Genomic DNA, 15,308 nt, shown 5'->3' with positions numbered 1-15,308 from the left:
TGCATTATGGATGAGGTGTAAACGAACCGCGCCGCCGAGCACACAGCTAGTTAGCGGCGTCCGGGCGAGCGAGGCCTCCTACCTGCTCGGCGCCGCGGGACGTCCGTTGCGCGGCTTGTTAACCTGGGCGTACAGCGCCTCCAGGGGCGGGCCGTTGCCGTGGAGACCGAGGGGGGGCGGCGGGCTCTGGGGGCTCTGGGGCAGGTGGTACGGGTGGCTGTAAGGGTCAACGCCGCTGCCGTCCGCCGAGGAGTCCAAGGAGCCGATGCCGGCGTAGGTGTGCTCCTCGTCCGAGCTGAAGGTCCTGCTGACCACGTCCTGGATCTCGGCGTACTCCCGCTCCTTCGCCTGCCGCTCCCGGAGCTCCCGCGTCTTCGCCTGAATCCTGAGGAGAAACACGAGGACACAGGGACGTTATTCATTCAGTCCTTCCTGTCCCTGTGAGCGGCGAGCGGCGCTCAGGAAGGAGGACGGTGGGGAGAGAGAGGAGAGCAGCTGACCTCCCAGCGAGGCGGCCCTGGCAGGAGCCGCCGCTCCGCTCACTGCTTCCAGATGTCGTGTGTGCGTGTGTGTGTGTGTGTGTGTGTGTGTGTGTGTGTGTGTGTGTGTGTGTGTGTGTGTGTGTGTGCGTGTGTGTGTGTGTGTGTGTGTGTGTGTGTGTGAACTGTGGGGAGACACACACTCCCTCCCACCGGTGCATCCCCGGTACCTCGGGTCATAACTGACCTCTGACCTCCCACTGCTGCTCCTCTCAGATGACTGACGGGCCTGAAGCGTGGTGAGAACCCCCCACGCCGCCGCCCCGGCCTCTGTGTATTTTAATAACAGTAATCACATTTCAAACAATCACGATTTTTCAGTGCCAGATTAACCCAATTCCCACATCCTCGCTGCAGACCGCCCTGTTTATTTTTAGCCGTCTGAAATCCCATTTTCTCAGCATTATCTGCAGAATGGGGTTTTGATGGAGGCCTGATGCAATGTTGCATGATGTGCAGTCGTCTGTGAAGCCCCGGAGTCGCACGCCGCGCCGCGCCGCCGCATGCCAGGTACACCGTGGAACCCATCAACTCGCTTCACCACATTCACTTTCGCTCACGTCAGGAAACAGGAAGCAAGCCTGACAGGGAGGTGAGGGGAAAAAAAAGAGAAGACACAAACTCCCAGAAGCCCTTTCACCCGCCATCTGGCTGCAGTGATGTCAGATCCATGCCAGGAAGGGGCAGACGATGATGTTACTGCAGGTTCAGGGAAGTCCGCTGGGAGCTGAGGACCCTGCAGCGTCTCAGACTAATCACATTCATAAGGAGAACAATATCGACGTTCGTGATGAGATAATGGCCTCGGCTAGACGGGCAGCGTCAAACTAAATCAGAGAGACTTCTGGTCCGGGCCTCAGGAGTCTGATAGGAGGACGCTAATAGGTGCATAACAATAAAACAACAAGCAAAGTCTTGACTGAGTCAAGAGACGGATCCAAGCTTGTCCTCAGAGGGAGGTCGAGGCTGCTGGCGTTGTCGAGAGGATCGGTGTGTTTGTGTGTGAGTGTGTGGAGAACACACATCCACAACCGCAGCCTGTCACTCCGGTGCGACAGAACAATTCCAGCCCGGTCTCTGGCTGTCAGGGAGAAAAACCGGCCAATCATACGGCGTTAAGTCTCTCTGCGCCCAGCTGGCGTTTAAAAAGACTCCAAAGTTCATTCCACAGATTAGTGTGACACAAGGCTGCGTGGCCACGAAGGCGAAGCACCAATCACAGTCCAGACTGCAATGAATCCACACCGTGATGAGAATCATTTTCCCAAATCTTGAAATCTATTTTCATACATTCTTTTTTTAATATGCTGATTTGCACAGACCAGTTTTCACAGAAAACGAGTCGATCATGAGAGCTTCGCTGTTACAGCCGGGGTGTTCCGAGACGAGGCGACTTGACTTCTCCCTGCTGCCGTCAGAAGTCTTCCTTCCCTCAGATGTTCTGATTCCAGCCGCAGGAGTTCAGGAACAGAACCGGAACGCCGGCAGAAGTCATGATCACAGCTCCAGAGCTCTTCCTCTGTCGCCTAATACTCTCATTAAGAGCAAACCTGCCGACTGTCTTCTTCTCCAGCAGCCTGCCCCCCCCAGCTCCCCTGCACTGTACCATACATACTCCATTAGCCAATTAATGGTGCGGCGTGTTAACATTAAGGAAGGTGCTACACACACTAAACACGTTATTACCGCTCAGCCCCAATTACCAGCCCTCGTCCTCGTGCCTCGCTCCGCTCAGCAGTCTGCGGGTTAGTGAAGAGGCCACAGCGGCTTTTAACGCCGCCAGCCGGGGGGGGGGGACGACGAGGTCCGCCGCGGAGTTTCATGCTAATTACAGGGACGGCAGCGTCTCTGGAGCAGCGCTGCGGACTCCGGCCCTTCCTCTCTGGCAGTGAGTCCAGAGCAAACAGACTCCTCCATACGTCTGTCAATCTTTTATCTACCCAGAGGAGACAAGGGAACAAAAAAATAAATAAACAGACTGGGGAGTGCGGGGACGGGAGGTGGGGGTTGTCTTTACTCTCAAACATTCATTTTGAAGTCGGCACACTGAGAAGTTTGGACGGCCGCCTCTTCAGTAGGCATTGTTACGATGAAACAGAGGGAGTTTGCTCTCTGGCTCCTTTTCATCAGAACATGTTCGACTGTTCTGAAGAGCAGACGGAGGGCAGAATGTAACTGAACCCAATCTAAGAGCAGCAAATGACTCCCGCGTGAAGAATCTCAAACTTCCGGCTCGGCTGCTCCTCTGGCCCCGAGCGGCGCCGAGCAATCACCAAGATAATTGTCCCACGCTCTGCGGCGTGAGTTCCCGGTGTCATAATAATCACATTAGCTTTCTGTAGGTATCAATATAATTACCAATGTAATCAGACTTTACAATCAGCCAGCTTAACTTCCTTTGAACTCCTCATGCAAATGAGGATCCGAAAGGTGAACGAAATAATGAGACGGTTTGACAAAGTGGGACGACAATCAGCGAGCAGAGACGGTCTTCTGTGCAGCAGATCGGGTTTTTTCATTCAATCAGGCAGAAAGAGTTTGTAAGATGAAGATGGACGAATGTTTTGAAGCGAAGCTGAAACATGGTGTGGTTTTCATAAGGCGCTGCAGAGTTATCTTGATGTAAAGGAAGTGCTAGTCGCCCGACTCAGCAGCAACCGGGAGGAGGAGGCAAACGGCTGTCGAGGAGGAGGAAGAAACAGACGGGGAGCCGCTGTGCTGTGGTCTGGGGATCCGGGGAGAACAGGCGGAGTGGCAGTGGAGTGCCGGCCGCTGATTAGAAGCCGAGCGGAGCGGCGCCGATAAGACAGGATGGACATCATAATCAGCCGCCGCAGAGAAAGACGGAGAGAATGGAGTTCAGTCGGGGCGCAGGATGGAGGAGCGGCGTTGTCAGGTGGGCTTTGTGCGCCGCGGCGGCGCCCGGGCCGGCCCGAGCCGGCGTGGAGATAAGTCACAGACTGATAGAAGCTTCAGCGGCGCAGGCCGCCCGGCGCTCCGCAGGAGTGAGGACGGCGGCCAATCAGAGCCGCCGCTCTGCACTCTGCTGATGAAGCCAACTTCATGAACCCTCTTCTTCATCATCCTCAGTCCGTAACGGGCCGACGGGCTGTCGGCGTTGAACCGCTGCCTTGCTCTCAGGGAGCGGCCACAGGCCACGCTGTAAATTGCCGGAATCATATGAAGGTCGGAGTTTTAAACACAGGAGCGAATCCAGCGCCTCGCCGCCGGCTGGAAGGGGAAGCTTTCACGCATTAATCTATTTCACCTCTTGTTCGACTCCTATTTTGAATCGCTAAAAGCCCCTGTCAGAAGTGTCCGCTCGAATTAATGGCCGTTAACGTCAGCCGAGCGGGGCGGGGGGGGGTTTGGCTGGGGACCATCCCGGGTGCTGCTGCCGCGGCGCCGGCTGTTCAGTGCCAGCTTCAGCCGTACCGTCACATCTGGAATTCTGAAACAGCCTCACCTCTGAGTCAACATGGTGATCAGTCAGATCGCGTCCAATCTCACCTAAAAACGCCGCGGCGATGGATTTCTGCGCCACGTCTCTGAACATGGACTTGGCTCTGCAGCAGGTCGGTTTATTATCGCCCTCCACAATTTCCCCCAGGGGAGGGCGATCCGGGCTCGGCGGGGAGATGGGACTCGGGGAGCGGGGCCAGGACGGGGGATGGGAGCCGGGGACGGGGAACGAGACGGCGTGGCAGAAGAGGAAGGGGGCGGCGGCGGGGGTGGAGGAGGGACGCGAACGGAGTGTGTGTTGGGGATTTGACGGCTGGATGGCGCTCAGAGAGAGCGAGCGGTCTGCGGGCCGGCGGGTCTCCGAAATGTGTTGGGCCTGAAGCCAGGGGGGCCCCCGCCCTCCCCGGGGGGGCCCGCCACTCTGAGCAGAGGCTGAATGCGGTGAAGACACGGCGCCCTGCCTCTCCAGATGTTCCATTCAGCAGGAAGGGGGCCTTTGTCGAGGGCTGTCTTGGTCGCGCCTGTTTGTGTTTGCAGCGTTCGACGCCTTGCTCTGGGGGGGGGGGGGGCGCCATCAAGCCCCATTGTCTCTATTCAATTAGCCGCCATTACCGACAGCGGTTTGATTACGGAGTTCATTTGGCCGACGGGGAACAATGGAGCGGGGAAGCGGTCTTTGTCTCGCCACGCGCCGGAGAGAATGAAACCAGGAGGACCGACGGCCCGCCTGATTCTCCCAGACGGCCTCCTGTCTGCAAGACGCCGGAGGACGGCGAGCCAAGACGGAGCGGACAAAATGAAGAAAGAGTGTATTCTTGAGCGATTAACAGCCGGGCCGAAGCGGCGGGCGCGGCCCGACGCCGGGCTCCATCGATCCCGCTATTATAATGAGCGCCATTCAATCAGGCTGAGTCCACGGGGGCCTCGGAGCGCCATTAGGAGGCCAGCGCCTCCGAACGGCACCGGCAACAACAATCCATAAATGATCTATTTAATGTCCCGATATAAAAGAAAGGGACGTTTCACAAATTGACATCTGAGTGCTTTCCCAGAATCACACGACCTGGCTCTGCCATTTGGCTAATGAGCTCGTTTGCTAATTTCCCGGTCAGCAGTGCGTCGTCTCCGATGGCCGGCCGGTTAGCGGGGGACTCACCTCTCCTGCTCCAGCCTCATCCTCAGCGTCTCCTCCTCCGTCGCCTGCACGTCCTCAGCCTTAAATTTCCCCGAGCTCTTCCTGTCCACCCTGTCCTCCGGCTGCTCGTCCCTCCGGTGCTTTCCGAACCTGAGGAGACGACAGGTGAGGATTTAACCGAGGCCCCAGCTTTAATAATTCCAACCCCAATATGGATTTTTCTTCCACAGGAGCGCGGCTCTTCCTTTGTCCACAAAACTTCAGGTGAAATGCTCAGAAGGAAATTAAAGTGTCAAACTGTCAAAACCTCCAGATTGGGTTTGCAGTGAGGAGACGGCTCGGGGGGGGAGTCTCTGCCACTGCCCGCTCTCTTATTGAAGGAATAACTTGGCGTCTCTTACAAAAATTCAATCAGAGCACATCAAGTCATATGAAGAGATAACTCAACCGAGCCAATTCCCGTCTGAGGAGCCTCCGCTCGGCACGATGAGGAGCCGTCCAGGAGAGCCAAACTCTGCTCCTGAGTCCATTCCTCTCTGTGTCACAGTTCAGATCAGGGGTGTCAAACACAAGGCCCGTGGGCCAAAATCGGCTCGCGAGAGGCTCCAAAGTCAAACATCAGGGTGAGCTTGTACGAACGTGCGTAATGAAACAGCTGCAGGAGGAGATCTCTGGACGTTCGACTGCATTTCAAACCAGAAGGTTTCATTAAAATGAACTTATTGTTGAAACTGTATCTTTGGGAAGAGTAATTATTTGGTTTTTGCAAAAAAATATACACACAACACATCACAACAGTGGAAAAAGGTTAATTTGAAAGTTATAATGCCGCTATCTTAACACAAAACAACCCATCTGACGCCACTTCCGTGTAATCAGACGTGGTTTCGAGCCCGTTGCTCAGATCGTCTCCTCTGCTGACTCAGAACCTGGAGCCGCCAGCCGGAGGTTCTGTCAGCAGGCGGGGAACATCTGGTTACAGGACGGTTTGGATATAAACCGGGAAAAGAAACATTTTCATGAGCTGCTAAACAGAAATCCAGCCAGCGAATGTCAATGTTTAAAGATCGGATTACTGGAAACGTGTTTATTTCTCGACGGCCCGCTCTGTTTAAAGCTGTTTTCAAACATGTGAGTGTAAAAAAAAAAGAGAGTGTTGCAAACACTGCATGTTTTATGACTGTAAACATAAAGATTGGTAACAGCGGCGCAGACGTCAGGCCCGGTGACGGCGCTGGAGAAGCAGCGTATTTCACGGTGTTTACACGCCGTCACGTGGCTCGCCGCTCCTCCATTGTTCACGCAGACACTGATTGTGATTTTTTTTTCCGCCGTCCTGTTCGATTCCTGACAGAGAGAGCATTAAGCGCCGCAGCCTGCCAGCCTCTCCCGCTTTATTCTTACCTTCCTCGCAGCGCAGCTTTATTTGACAGTTTGAAAACTTTCTCTAAAAGCTGAAAAAATTACATCAGACAAGGTTGACTCTGGGCCGGGGGAAGCAAATATATTCATGGAGTGGGAGACCGGCTCCCTCACCGATGTTTATTATTCTACTTTACATTAAAAGCGACCCGGCGTTTTGTGCAAAAGGGGCTTTTCTGTGGCGGGGGCTGGAATGTAATCCTGCGAGCGCGTTGAGGCCGGGTGGGAGATCTGCACCGGGACGGGGACGGGGACGGGGACGGGGACGGGGACGGGGACGGGGACGGGGACGGGGACGGGGGCGACACGTGGGCTCGTTGGGAGCGCAGATAGCTCACATTACCTGATTAATTAATCAACAAATGGCTCAGGAAAGCCATAAAACTGCAGCCGGGCTGCGAACGCTAGTAATAACGAGCCTGCTATCTATCACGGCGGCAGGTGACAGCTTCTCTCGCCGCACTTCAAGGACTTTCATTAACTTCCTCTGGGGAAATGCACATCATTTTTCTCCACATCATCTTTCTCTCACCAACCGCTCCCCAAAAATTAAAAGCAAACATCAGATCACCTCACGGGAGGCAAACTTCAGCCGCAAACTTTCTGGATGGACATCAGTGAAGAGGGGATGGAGGGGCAGGGGACTCGGTGTGTGGTGTGTGTGTGTGTGTGTGTGTGTGTGTGTGTGTGTGTGTGTGTGTGTGTGTGTGTGTGTGTGTGTGTGTGTGTGATAAGAGTCTGATGTGAGGAATGGCGGGCGGCCGACGAGCCCCGGTAACGGCCGGGAGTTCATCAGAGTCGGTGAGAAGAAGAGACTCCGTCCAGAAGTCCTGGCAGCGTGGCATTAATCTGGACCGGCGTCAGAGCAGCGCCCAGCAGGACGGTAATCAGGTATCGACTGGCGGCCGGAGACGGAATGGAGCAAACACACCGTCCTGGAAAGTTTAAGAACCAAGATAAAGTCGAAATAAACATTTACAGATGGAACCGTACAGACATATGCAGCACCAGTGTCTTAAACTCGTGAGAACGTGTCGCAGTGCATCGCTTCAGTCAAGCCTTTGTTTTCCAGTATTTTCCACAGGAAGTAAACCTTTGGATTACAATACTGGTGTTAGATAAGCGTTGGGGTCGCTGTGTGAGCGGCGGCTGCAGCGCCACGTCTCCGCCTCAGCCCAGGACGCCATTAACACCCTCATAAAGCCCCGGTTCTCTCTCCGCTCCAGTCCACCGGACTGAAGCCGGTTTAATGGCGCGTTCCTGAGCAACCAGCAGGTGAATGCACAGACGCAGAGGAAGACGCAGCGGCCGGGTGACGCCGATAAGCCAGAGGTCTGGGCGGAGGCCGATCTGATGGGGAGCATAGAGATGCAGGGAGAGGACGCTGACAGATGTGTGGGATATTTATGACTTCTGGGCCGCCATCTATCAGCGTTTGGCCCCGATCGCGACAGCTCGGCTATCAAATCGCATTTGGACGGCGTGTTATCCCGCATGTGACAGTCGCACATAACATTTGCTTTATTAATGACGTGATGGCGGCTGCCGCGATGAGAGATTGAGATTTAAACGCGAGCGTTTAACGCACGCGTAATAAATAAAACACTTACAAACACAGCCGAGCGTCAGGCTGAGCCGCGTTTCTGCTTTTACTAGAAAAGCCGAGTGAATCGGAGCGCCATTCAGCACCAGGCGTCATCATACATCACAGACAGCAGGAGGGTTGATACCAGGCGCTGGATGCCTCATACATCATCTCCATCGATTCACACAGTAATCATACTTCAAGGCCGCAACACAACAGAGGAGCGACGAGTCAGAAGAGAGAATTTCCAAAGAGAAGGGAGAAAAAGTAAATTATGCAAAGCCTCAAAGCCAGTTTGATTGTTGCAATCGTTTAATCTGGGGAGTTGATTTTGAAGGAAGCTAATCTGTTTTGACATCTTCCGTGGGGAATTCTGCGCCGTGCCGGCAGAGAGAGGAGGCGGCAGATAAAGCTCGCAGACGAGCCGGGCCGCCTGCGCCGACCTCCGCCTGCGAGGCGGGAAATCTCCCAGCATCACTCAGACCTCCAAACGGAAGCAGGTGAGGCAGAAAGAGAGAGGAGCACACTGCATCTATCAATCTGAGTAAGTGATGAGGAGATAATTTCAAGGGGAGACTGAGAGAATCATTACGGTTTCTGCTCGGCCAACCTGAAAGTTAATCCAGATCTCCCGGGCCAAGTTCCTCCCTCCCCGCCTGCGACAGGCGTCTGAGCCGCTCGCCTCCAACCAACCTCAGCACAGGAGAAGAAATACCTCCAAATTCCATGGTGATAATCTATAAAGACCCATAATTAAATGCTTTTTTCCCCTCTCAGTTGAAAAACATCATCGCCATCGTGTTGATGTGAAGAAGCAGAGAAGAAAAGGTGCAGTGAGGAGCTGCAGCATCCAGTCTGCTTCTGACTCCAGCTTCCTTTTCTGCATATGACTCTCTACTGGACTGAAGATGGAAGTGATCCGGGGTGTCAAACATAAGGCCCGTGGGCCAACTCCGGCCCGCAAGCGGTGCCAACCTGGCCAAGAAGATGGTGAACATTTCTTCAAAACTGATTTCGGTTTAAACTTAAAACACTTTTCCTAAAACCCAAACTCCGACTTCAGCGATGCTGCCATGAAGGATAGCTAACCAGCATGAGCCTCAAAGCCGTGCAGTTTGTGAAAACTCCCATAATTATCTGGTATATTTGGTTTTTGCCGTGGCACATGGAAACTGGGTTTTATCCTCCTGCCTACACCAACGTTTTAAGAATCATGGGAAAGATCTGAGGCACGACGTCAGAAAGCTTTGAGAGTCTAATCTGAACCTGCTGCGTCGCTGATTGATTGGGATTATTTTTCAGCGTTGTCAGGTGGTCTGACTGTTGAGATGAACACAGGATTTTTTTTTTTTCGTGTTCGCCAGTCCTTTCAGGTGTCAGTAGGAGGCAGCGCTGCGCCCCGGGCCAAACACTGACAGTGACATGTAATTTTAATCGCGCCTTGTTAGGAGGCCTCCGTTTGTCATTCCTCCTCGCCGGCTACAGCTGTGGTGAGTAAACACTCTCCACCGGGGCGAGAAACACCGAAGGAATCCTGCAAAAAGCCAGAATAATAAAACCGAGTGACTGAGAGAGGAGGGGGCTCTGCGGTGGGAATGGCCGGGTGACCCGGCGGTCATTAGCAGGCATTAGAGGACGCTGGTTATCGGCGAGAGGCCTCGTCCGGCTGTCGCCTGCCCCGGCGTCCCGGGGAGAGGCACGGAGCGCGCTCGGCCATCTCGCCCATTATCTACCTCCCAGCAGAACTCATTATCTCCACCCTGCAACGTCCAGAATCTGAAATTCCACCTCAGGAAAGGGTTTCCCTAAAGATCCCGGACAGAGAGGCTGCAGCCGGAGATTCATCGGCGCAACGTGGAGGAGGAACGTCTCTCAACACAAACTCCTACACCTCTCAGGTCGACCGGCGGCTGGAGGGAGAGAGCGTCACATTCAGGGACGGCTCAGTTTCAGGGTCTTTAAAGACGAACCTGCTCACCGTGAAGAGGAAATCGAGATGTTAGAAAAGCTGAAGCGAAGCCACACTTCCAGAAATCTGTCTCCAGCCCTGAATCCGCCGTCTCCTCTTCCCTTTAATGTCACTCTCTGCTTTTCCCTCCCTCTCTCTTCACGCTTCTCTTTCACAATTTGTCTCTCTGGCTTCCACTGTTTTATTTTTTAGCCGTTTGCCGAGCTTGCTGCTGTGTCCAATTCACTGATCAACCACCGCATCCAGCGCCGGTCTCGTCGGCACAGATAGCCGAGGACAAACAGCCTCGTGGCCACTTCAGCAAACCTGAAGCCCTGAAATAAGAGGAAGAGGGAGATAAAGGGAACCGAAATACATTCTGTGCAGAACGGTCAGTCACATTTTGCCGCAGGGTTATTTTTGGGTGGCATCCCAGCCTGCAGATTATCTATTGTGCTTCCACTCAGTTTGTTTGTTTGGGTGTGTGTGTGTGTGTGTGTGTGTGTGTAGGAGGATGGTAGATTTTTTTTAAATAGCAGTATCAGACTTAATCCGTTCTTATTGAGAAATGTTTTTCTGTAGAGAGAGGCAGAGAGCAGACAGAATGCAGATAAACAGACTCTGGCAGCCTGGAAGCTGAGGACGAGGACGGGATTTAAACTCTCGACTGAGGAGCTGATTCAGGCCTGTTCAACATGAAAACATGACACAGAAACAAGCGTCCTTTTAGTTTCCTCTTCACACCAGAACATTTCCAGAAAGTTCCACCTGAGGGCAGTTTTAAAAACTTCTGTTTCAGCAGCGTTGTGGTGTAAACGAGGCGTGTGTGTGAAAAACTCTCCATCAGCGTTCCACCGAAGTGAGGAATAAGAAGCCTTCATTCATTCATTCATTCATTCATTTATTCATTCATACGCTGAGCTCATTTTTCACATCCCAGCGCCGGGGTGTTTTACGGTGGTGAGCGCGCCGTGGTATCGAGGGACAGCCCGGCTTTTCTATATTTCAAACCTGCTGCGCGATACAAAGGACGCGGCTCGGCCCGACATGATTGCCTTTAATGCTGCACATAAATCACGGCGGCGGCGCTCCGAGGCCGGCGGGGAGGAGGGCTGTTTGTGCACACGCTCCGAGGAGCGCTTTAAATCCTTGACACCCCTGATTAAAGCCTCTCATTACAACACAAATAAACAGTCTAAACGCATTCGCACGTCCATTCGTTAGCGCGCCTGGAGTCTCCTGAAGGACGACTCGCACGGAGCAGCTCCAGAGGGACGCTGGGATACCAATCCAGACTCCGCCGCAACTTGTAATCATCTTACACACACTCTCATTCTCTCGCTTTACATGCGGGCATAATCGGCCTTCCGACGCCTGGATGAGCCGCAAACTGTGCAAAAACACACCAGCTCACAAGCTAACGCGGCGAACGCCTCGCCGGAACGTTCTGCGCATGCAGGGAGTGGAGGAGGAAGAGGAGGAGGAGGAAGGAGCGCTCCGGTCGGTGACCTAGATACAGGACGGCACGCTGCTTCCCTAACGGGCCGTTTTGATCACTGCCACCGTCCGTGTCCTCGGCCCTCCTGCTGCTCCACGCCTCAAACGCCGGCGCTCAGCGAGAGGCCGAGGGAGCGCCGCGTTCCGGGACTGTGGCAAAAACTGAGAGCGACGTAAACACAAGCGCTTCCGCCTGAGATTGTGTCAGATTAGTTTTCTTCAGGACACTTCTTGTCTTCCAGTTTGAGGATCCATCCTGTTTCCAAACTGCTTTGCATCCTGATGAGTCCTGAGATCAACGAGGCGCCCGGTTCCCTGCGAGGCGAGGACGGGAGGCGGGTCTTCCCGTCTCCTGAACGTCAGACTGCGAGACGCACGCCGGCCGGGATGTGTGTTTGAACCCACTGGAGGACGGAGGCAGCGGAGCCGCTGATCCGTGATGAACATCCCTCCCAGCATTCAGCGGGAAGCGGGAGAGGTCTTTCTGTCAATGCCACGATGAATCTCCAGGGCAGCCGGGGAGGGGGGGAGGGGGGGCTCCAGTGCAGATACATGGGCTGAAGCGAGGGAGGGATTGACAGTAATGGGGAATAAAGTGAGGATGAGCAAGAGGAGGAATCCTGAGGAATCTCAGGAGAAGTGACCGTACATCAGCAGAGGGGTGAGATAAATAACCCCGGACACTCCCCTCCTCCAGCAGCATGAGGCTGCCGGGAGGAACTCTGACAGGAACAGAACCGCTCGGCCGTAAATCACATTATAAGAGCGGCTTAGAGCATTTATTAAGCAACAAAATCAATTGTATAAGGACGACACAAAATATATCAACAGCCGAAGTCACACGTATGCTGATGGATGGCTTCAGCTCCAAGAAGTACCCTGAACTTTCTCTGCACTTAAACACACAAACGGCATGACAGGAAGCGCAGAAGAGGAAGAAGTGTGACTTTATCCATCCGTCCCATCCTCCGAACCAACTTCACCACACTGCCAGGGGTCAAAGTTCAACCCAACCAACGCAACCAAGGCCCATTAGAACCTGATCGGGCCAGTCTGGAGTCGGAGTGAACATGTTCAACCAGTTCAGCTCACAGCAGGATCCAAACAGCTCGTCCAGAGAAGGAAGTTAAGAGAGTGAGGTGAAAGGTGAGACGCACACCACAGTAACCCGGATACCAAGGCCACAGCAGCCGCTGACATGATCACAGTCGGAAAGATATTTTTCAGTCAGTCTGGAGGTCTGGAGTTCCGGCCAGCCGCCACCACAAGGAAGCTGATCACTGGTTAATGACAGGTGACTATCACGCAGTGTTTGGTGAAATAAAAATGAAATAAAATGAAAGAGTGTATATGGTCACAGTGACCTTGACGTTTGACCTTTGACCAGAAAATATTGACTCAACTCATCTTACAAATGAATAAATGTCTTTGAATTGTCAGAGTGAAGCTCTTTGGTGAAACAGAGTGAATTTAAGAGCAGCAGCGTGTTCCAGTAAACAGCCCCGACTCCTCTAGACGGGAGTTTAGATTCCCACATGTCGGTGCGGCACTGAGAACCCAATTAAGATTCTCTCATGACAAACGCGGCGAGGAGCGAAATCCTGATCGGAGCATGAAAAGATCCTCCGTCTATCTGACAGCGCAAACTGAAAGCGCCAGAAAACAACAGAGAGAGAAAACAGGCCTTTTCTCTTTACATGCCGAACACATGTCAAGACGCAGGCGGAACATGAATAATACGGTTCCAGGCTTTAATTGGCTGCCTTTGATGGAAATCAGAAGTGTAATTCAACATCGATTGATATTACCTTTGTGATTCAGAAGCAATTTTCCCGGCCCCCTGCCCTCCCCCGCCTCCCCCCGATTGTCTCTTTCCCAGCAGCCATCCTCTCGCTAACGTGTCGAGGTGTGTGCGCGCCTGCGGGCGGCGGCGCGGCGAACGGGAAAGGTCATTTCAGCCAGAGGCCCGTGTTTCATTACATGCTAAGCCGCCGGATGGCTGAGCAGACTGGTAATGACTCCGCTGCGGCGGCGGCGGCGCCGCCTCATTTGCATGGAGCATAGGGGGAAACAAATAGATTCTCCCATGAGCATTTCTCACCTCTGTCTCCGTAATATCCAGCAGGCGCTGCATCCCTAATTCATCTCAGACCATGCTTCCCGTCCGCGGACCAACACATACATTTAAAGCGGTTTAATGCTGGGGTGGAGACGGCGTGGGGGGCGTTCGCCGTTCATTTGTACCATTTAGAAAAAAAAATCAAAATGGGATGGCGCCGTTCTCAGGTCCATATACGTGTTCTTAATGTTTTCTCATTATTTTCAAAAGCGCCTCTCCTCTGAGAGTCGATCAGCCGTCCTCCGATTGATCAAAGCGATCTGCAGCCCGGGCGAAACACAACAGACGTCAGTCAAGGTGCGAAAAAACAAATGGCGGAGGAACAGCGGACTGAGGAGACGGAGCGGTGCCGGGCGCAGAGCGGAGGCCGGCCGGAGAACCCGCCGCCGTGGGCCCGGTGGAGGATGGAGGGCTGCGCCGCTGCACTTCATTTCAGCTCTTTAATAACACACTTTATGAATTCGGCCGTGTTTGCAGCCGCTGCAGGAGGCGCGGCGTGCCAGACATCGCTGGATCTCATTTCAGCCCGACAAGATTTCAGATTCAATTAACTCCATCGTGCAACACCACCTCACACACACACACAGACACACACACACACACACACACACACGCACACACGCACACACACTGGCCTCCACATCAAGGCCTCTCTTGCAGCGCTGCAGGATCATTCTAAACCTAATTACTGCGGCGCTCTGACCGGGCCTTCAGAGCTGCCCCATCACATTTGCATCGAGTGGCCAACAGCAGAGGAAGTGTAACCGGACAGCCAGACCCCCCCCCCCCCCCCCCCCCCCCATCAGCCCCCCCCCACTCCGGCCGCCCCTCATGGAAATGAGACTCTAACATTCAGCTGTTGCCTTTAACCTGCCGTCATTTTCCTGTTTTACTGTTTTCATCTCTTGCCGCCGTCTTCCTGTGACAGTGGCGCTAATCTTCTCTGTGGCGGGGGGGCGGGGGGCTTTCTGCTGTTAGCCGTTTGGCCCCCCGCTGAGCCTCTCTGGTCCGTGACTGGCAGGAGAGTAATGGCATGTCACTTTCAGAGGACTTCTGTGAAAGCAGGGACTTCACCGACCAAAGCAGAAAAGAGATGAAGACGACCCCGTCTAAAGTCGGGGGATCATGCATGAACCCTGACACGGTGGCTGGAGGGGGGCGGGGGGGCGGGGGGGTGGGGGGGGGGTCTTCTGAGAAAGATGTTTTTCTGGGGAACTTGAAAAGGCGAGCGGCTCCCTCCCCGCTGCCCCCGGCGACATGATATTTCTTTTAGCTTTCAGCCATCTGAAGGTGATATTGAGGCATGACTTTGCACTCGGCAAAAACTGCCAAAGTTCACCGCTGAGTCGCCTCTGAAATATTTATCTGTGAGAGAGAGAGGGAGAGAGAGAGAGAGAGAGCAGACGAGCTGTCCGAGTTCCTCCCAGCCGATCCTCAGGGAGAGCAGAGCTGAGGATCAGCGGGAGCTACAGGTGCTTCCTGACCGGACAGGAGACGATCTCGCCGCCGCTCGGGTCCGGCGTGGCGCCGACGTCCGCCTCCGACAACCCGACACAGACGCCGCTACGACGAGCGAGGCAGAGGAGAGCGGAACAATGATC

The 15,308-nt window shown here is 54.0% G+C and overlaps 1 protein-coding gene across 3 annotated transcripts in view; it reads right to left on the bottom strand.

The window, feature by feature from the left end:
* The window catches only part of LOC115394289 (partitioning defective 3 homolog), a 274,828-nt gene that overhangs the window by 58,880 nt on the left and 200,640 nt on the right, over positions 1-15,308 (bottom strand). For all 3 annotated transcript variants that reach the window (XM_030099575.1, XM_030099573.1, XM_030099574.1), the window contains exons 20-21: positions 5,158-5,286; positions 83-385 (exon numbers count right to left, since the gene is read on the bottom strand). In XM_030099575.1, coding sequence (XP_029955435.1) covers positions 83-385; positions 5,158-5,286 — 432 coding nt within the window. The remainder of the gene's footprint in view (positions 1-82; positions 386-5,157; positions 5,287-15,308) is intronic.

Source organism: Salarias fasciatus, chromosome 9 (assembly GCF_902148845.1).
Source record: "Salarias fasciatus chromosome 9, fSalaFa1.1, whole genome shotgun sequence".
Classification (NCBI taxonomy): domain Eukaryota; kingdom Metazoa; phylum Chordata; class Actinopteri; order Blenniiformes; family Blenniidae; genus Salarias; species Salarias fasciatus.
This window is presented reverse-complemented; position numbering and strand designations above follow the sequence as displayed.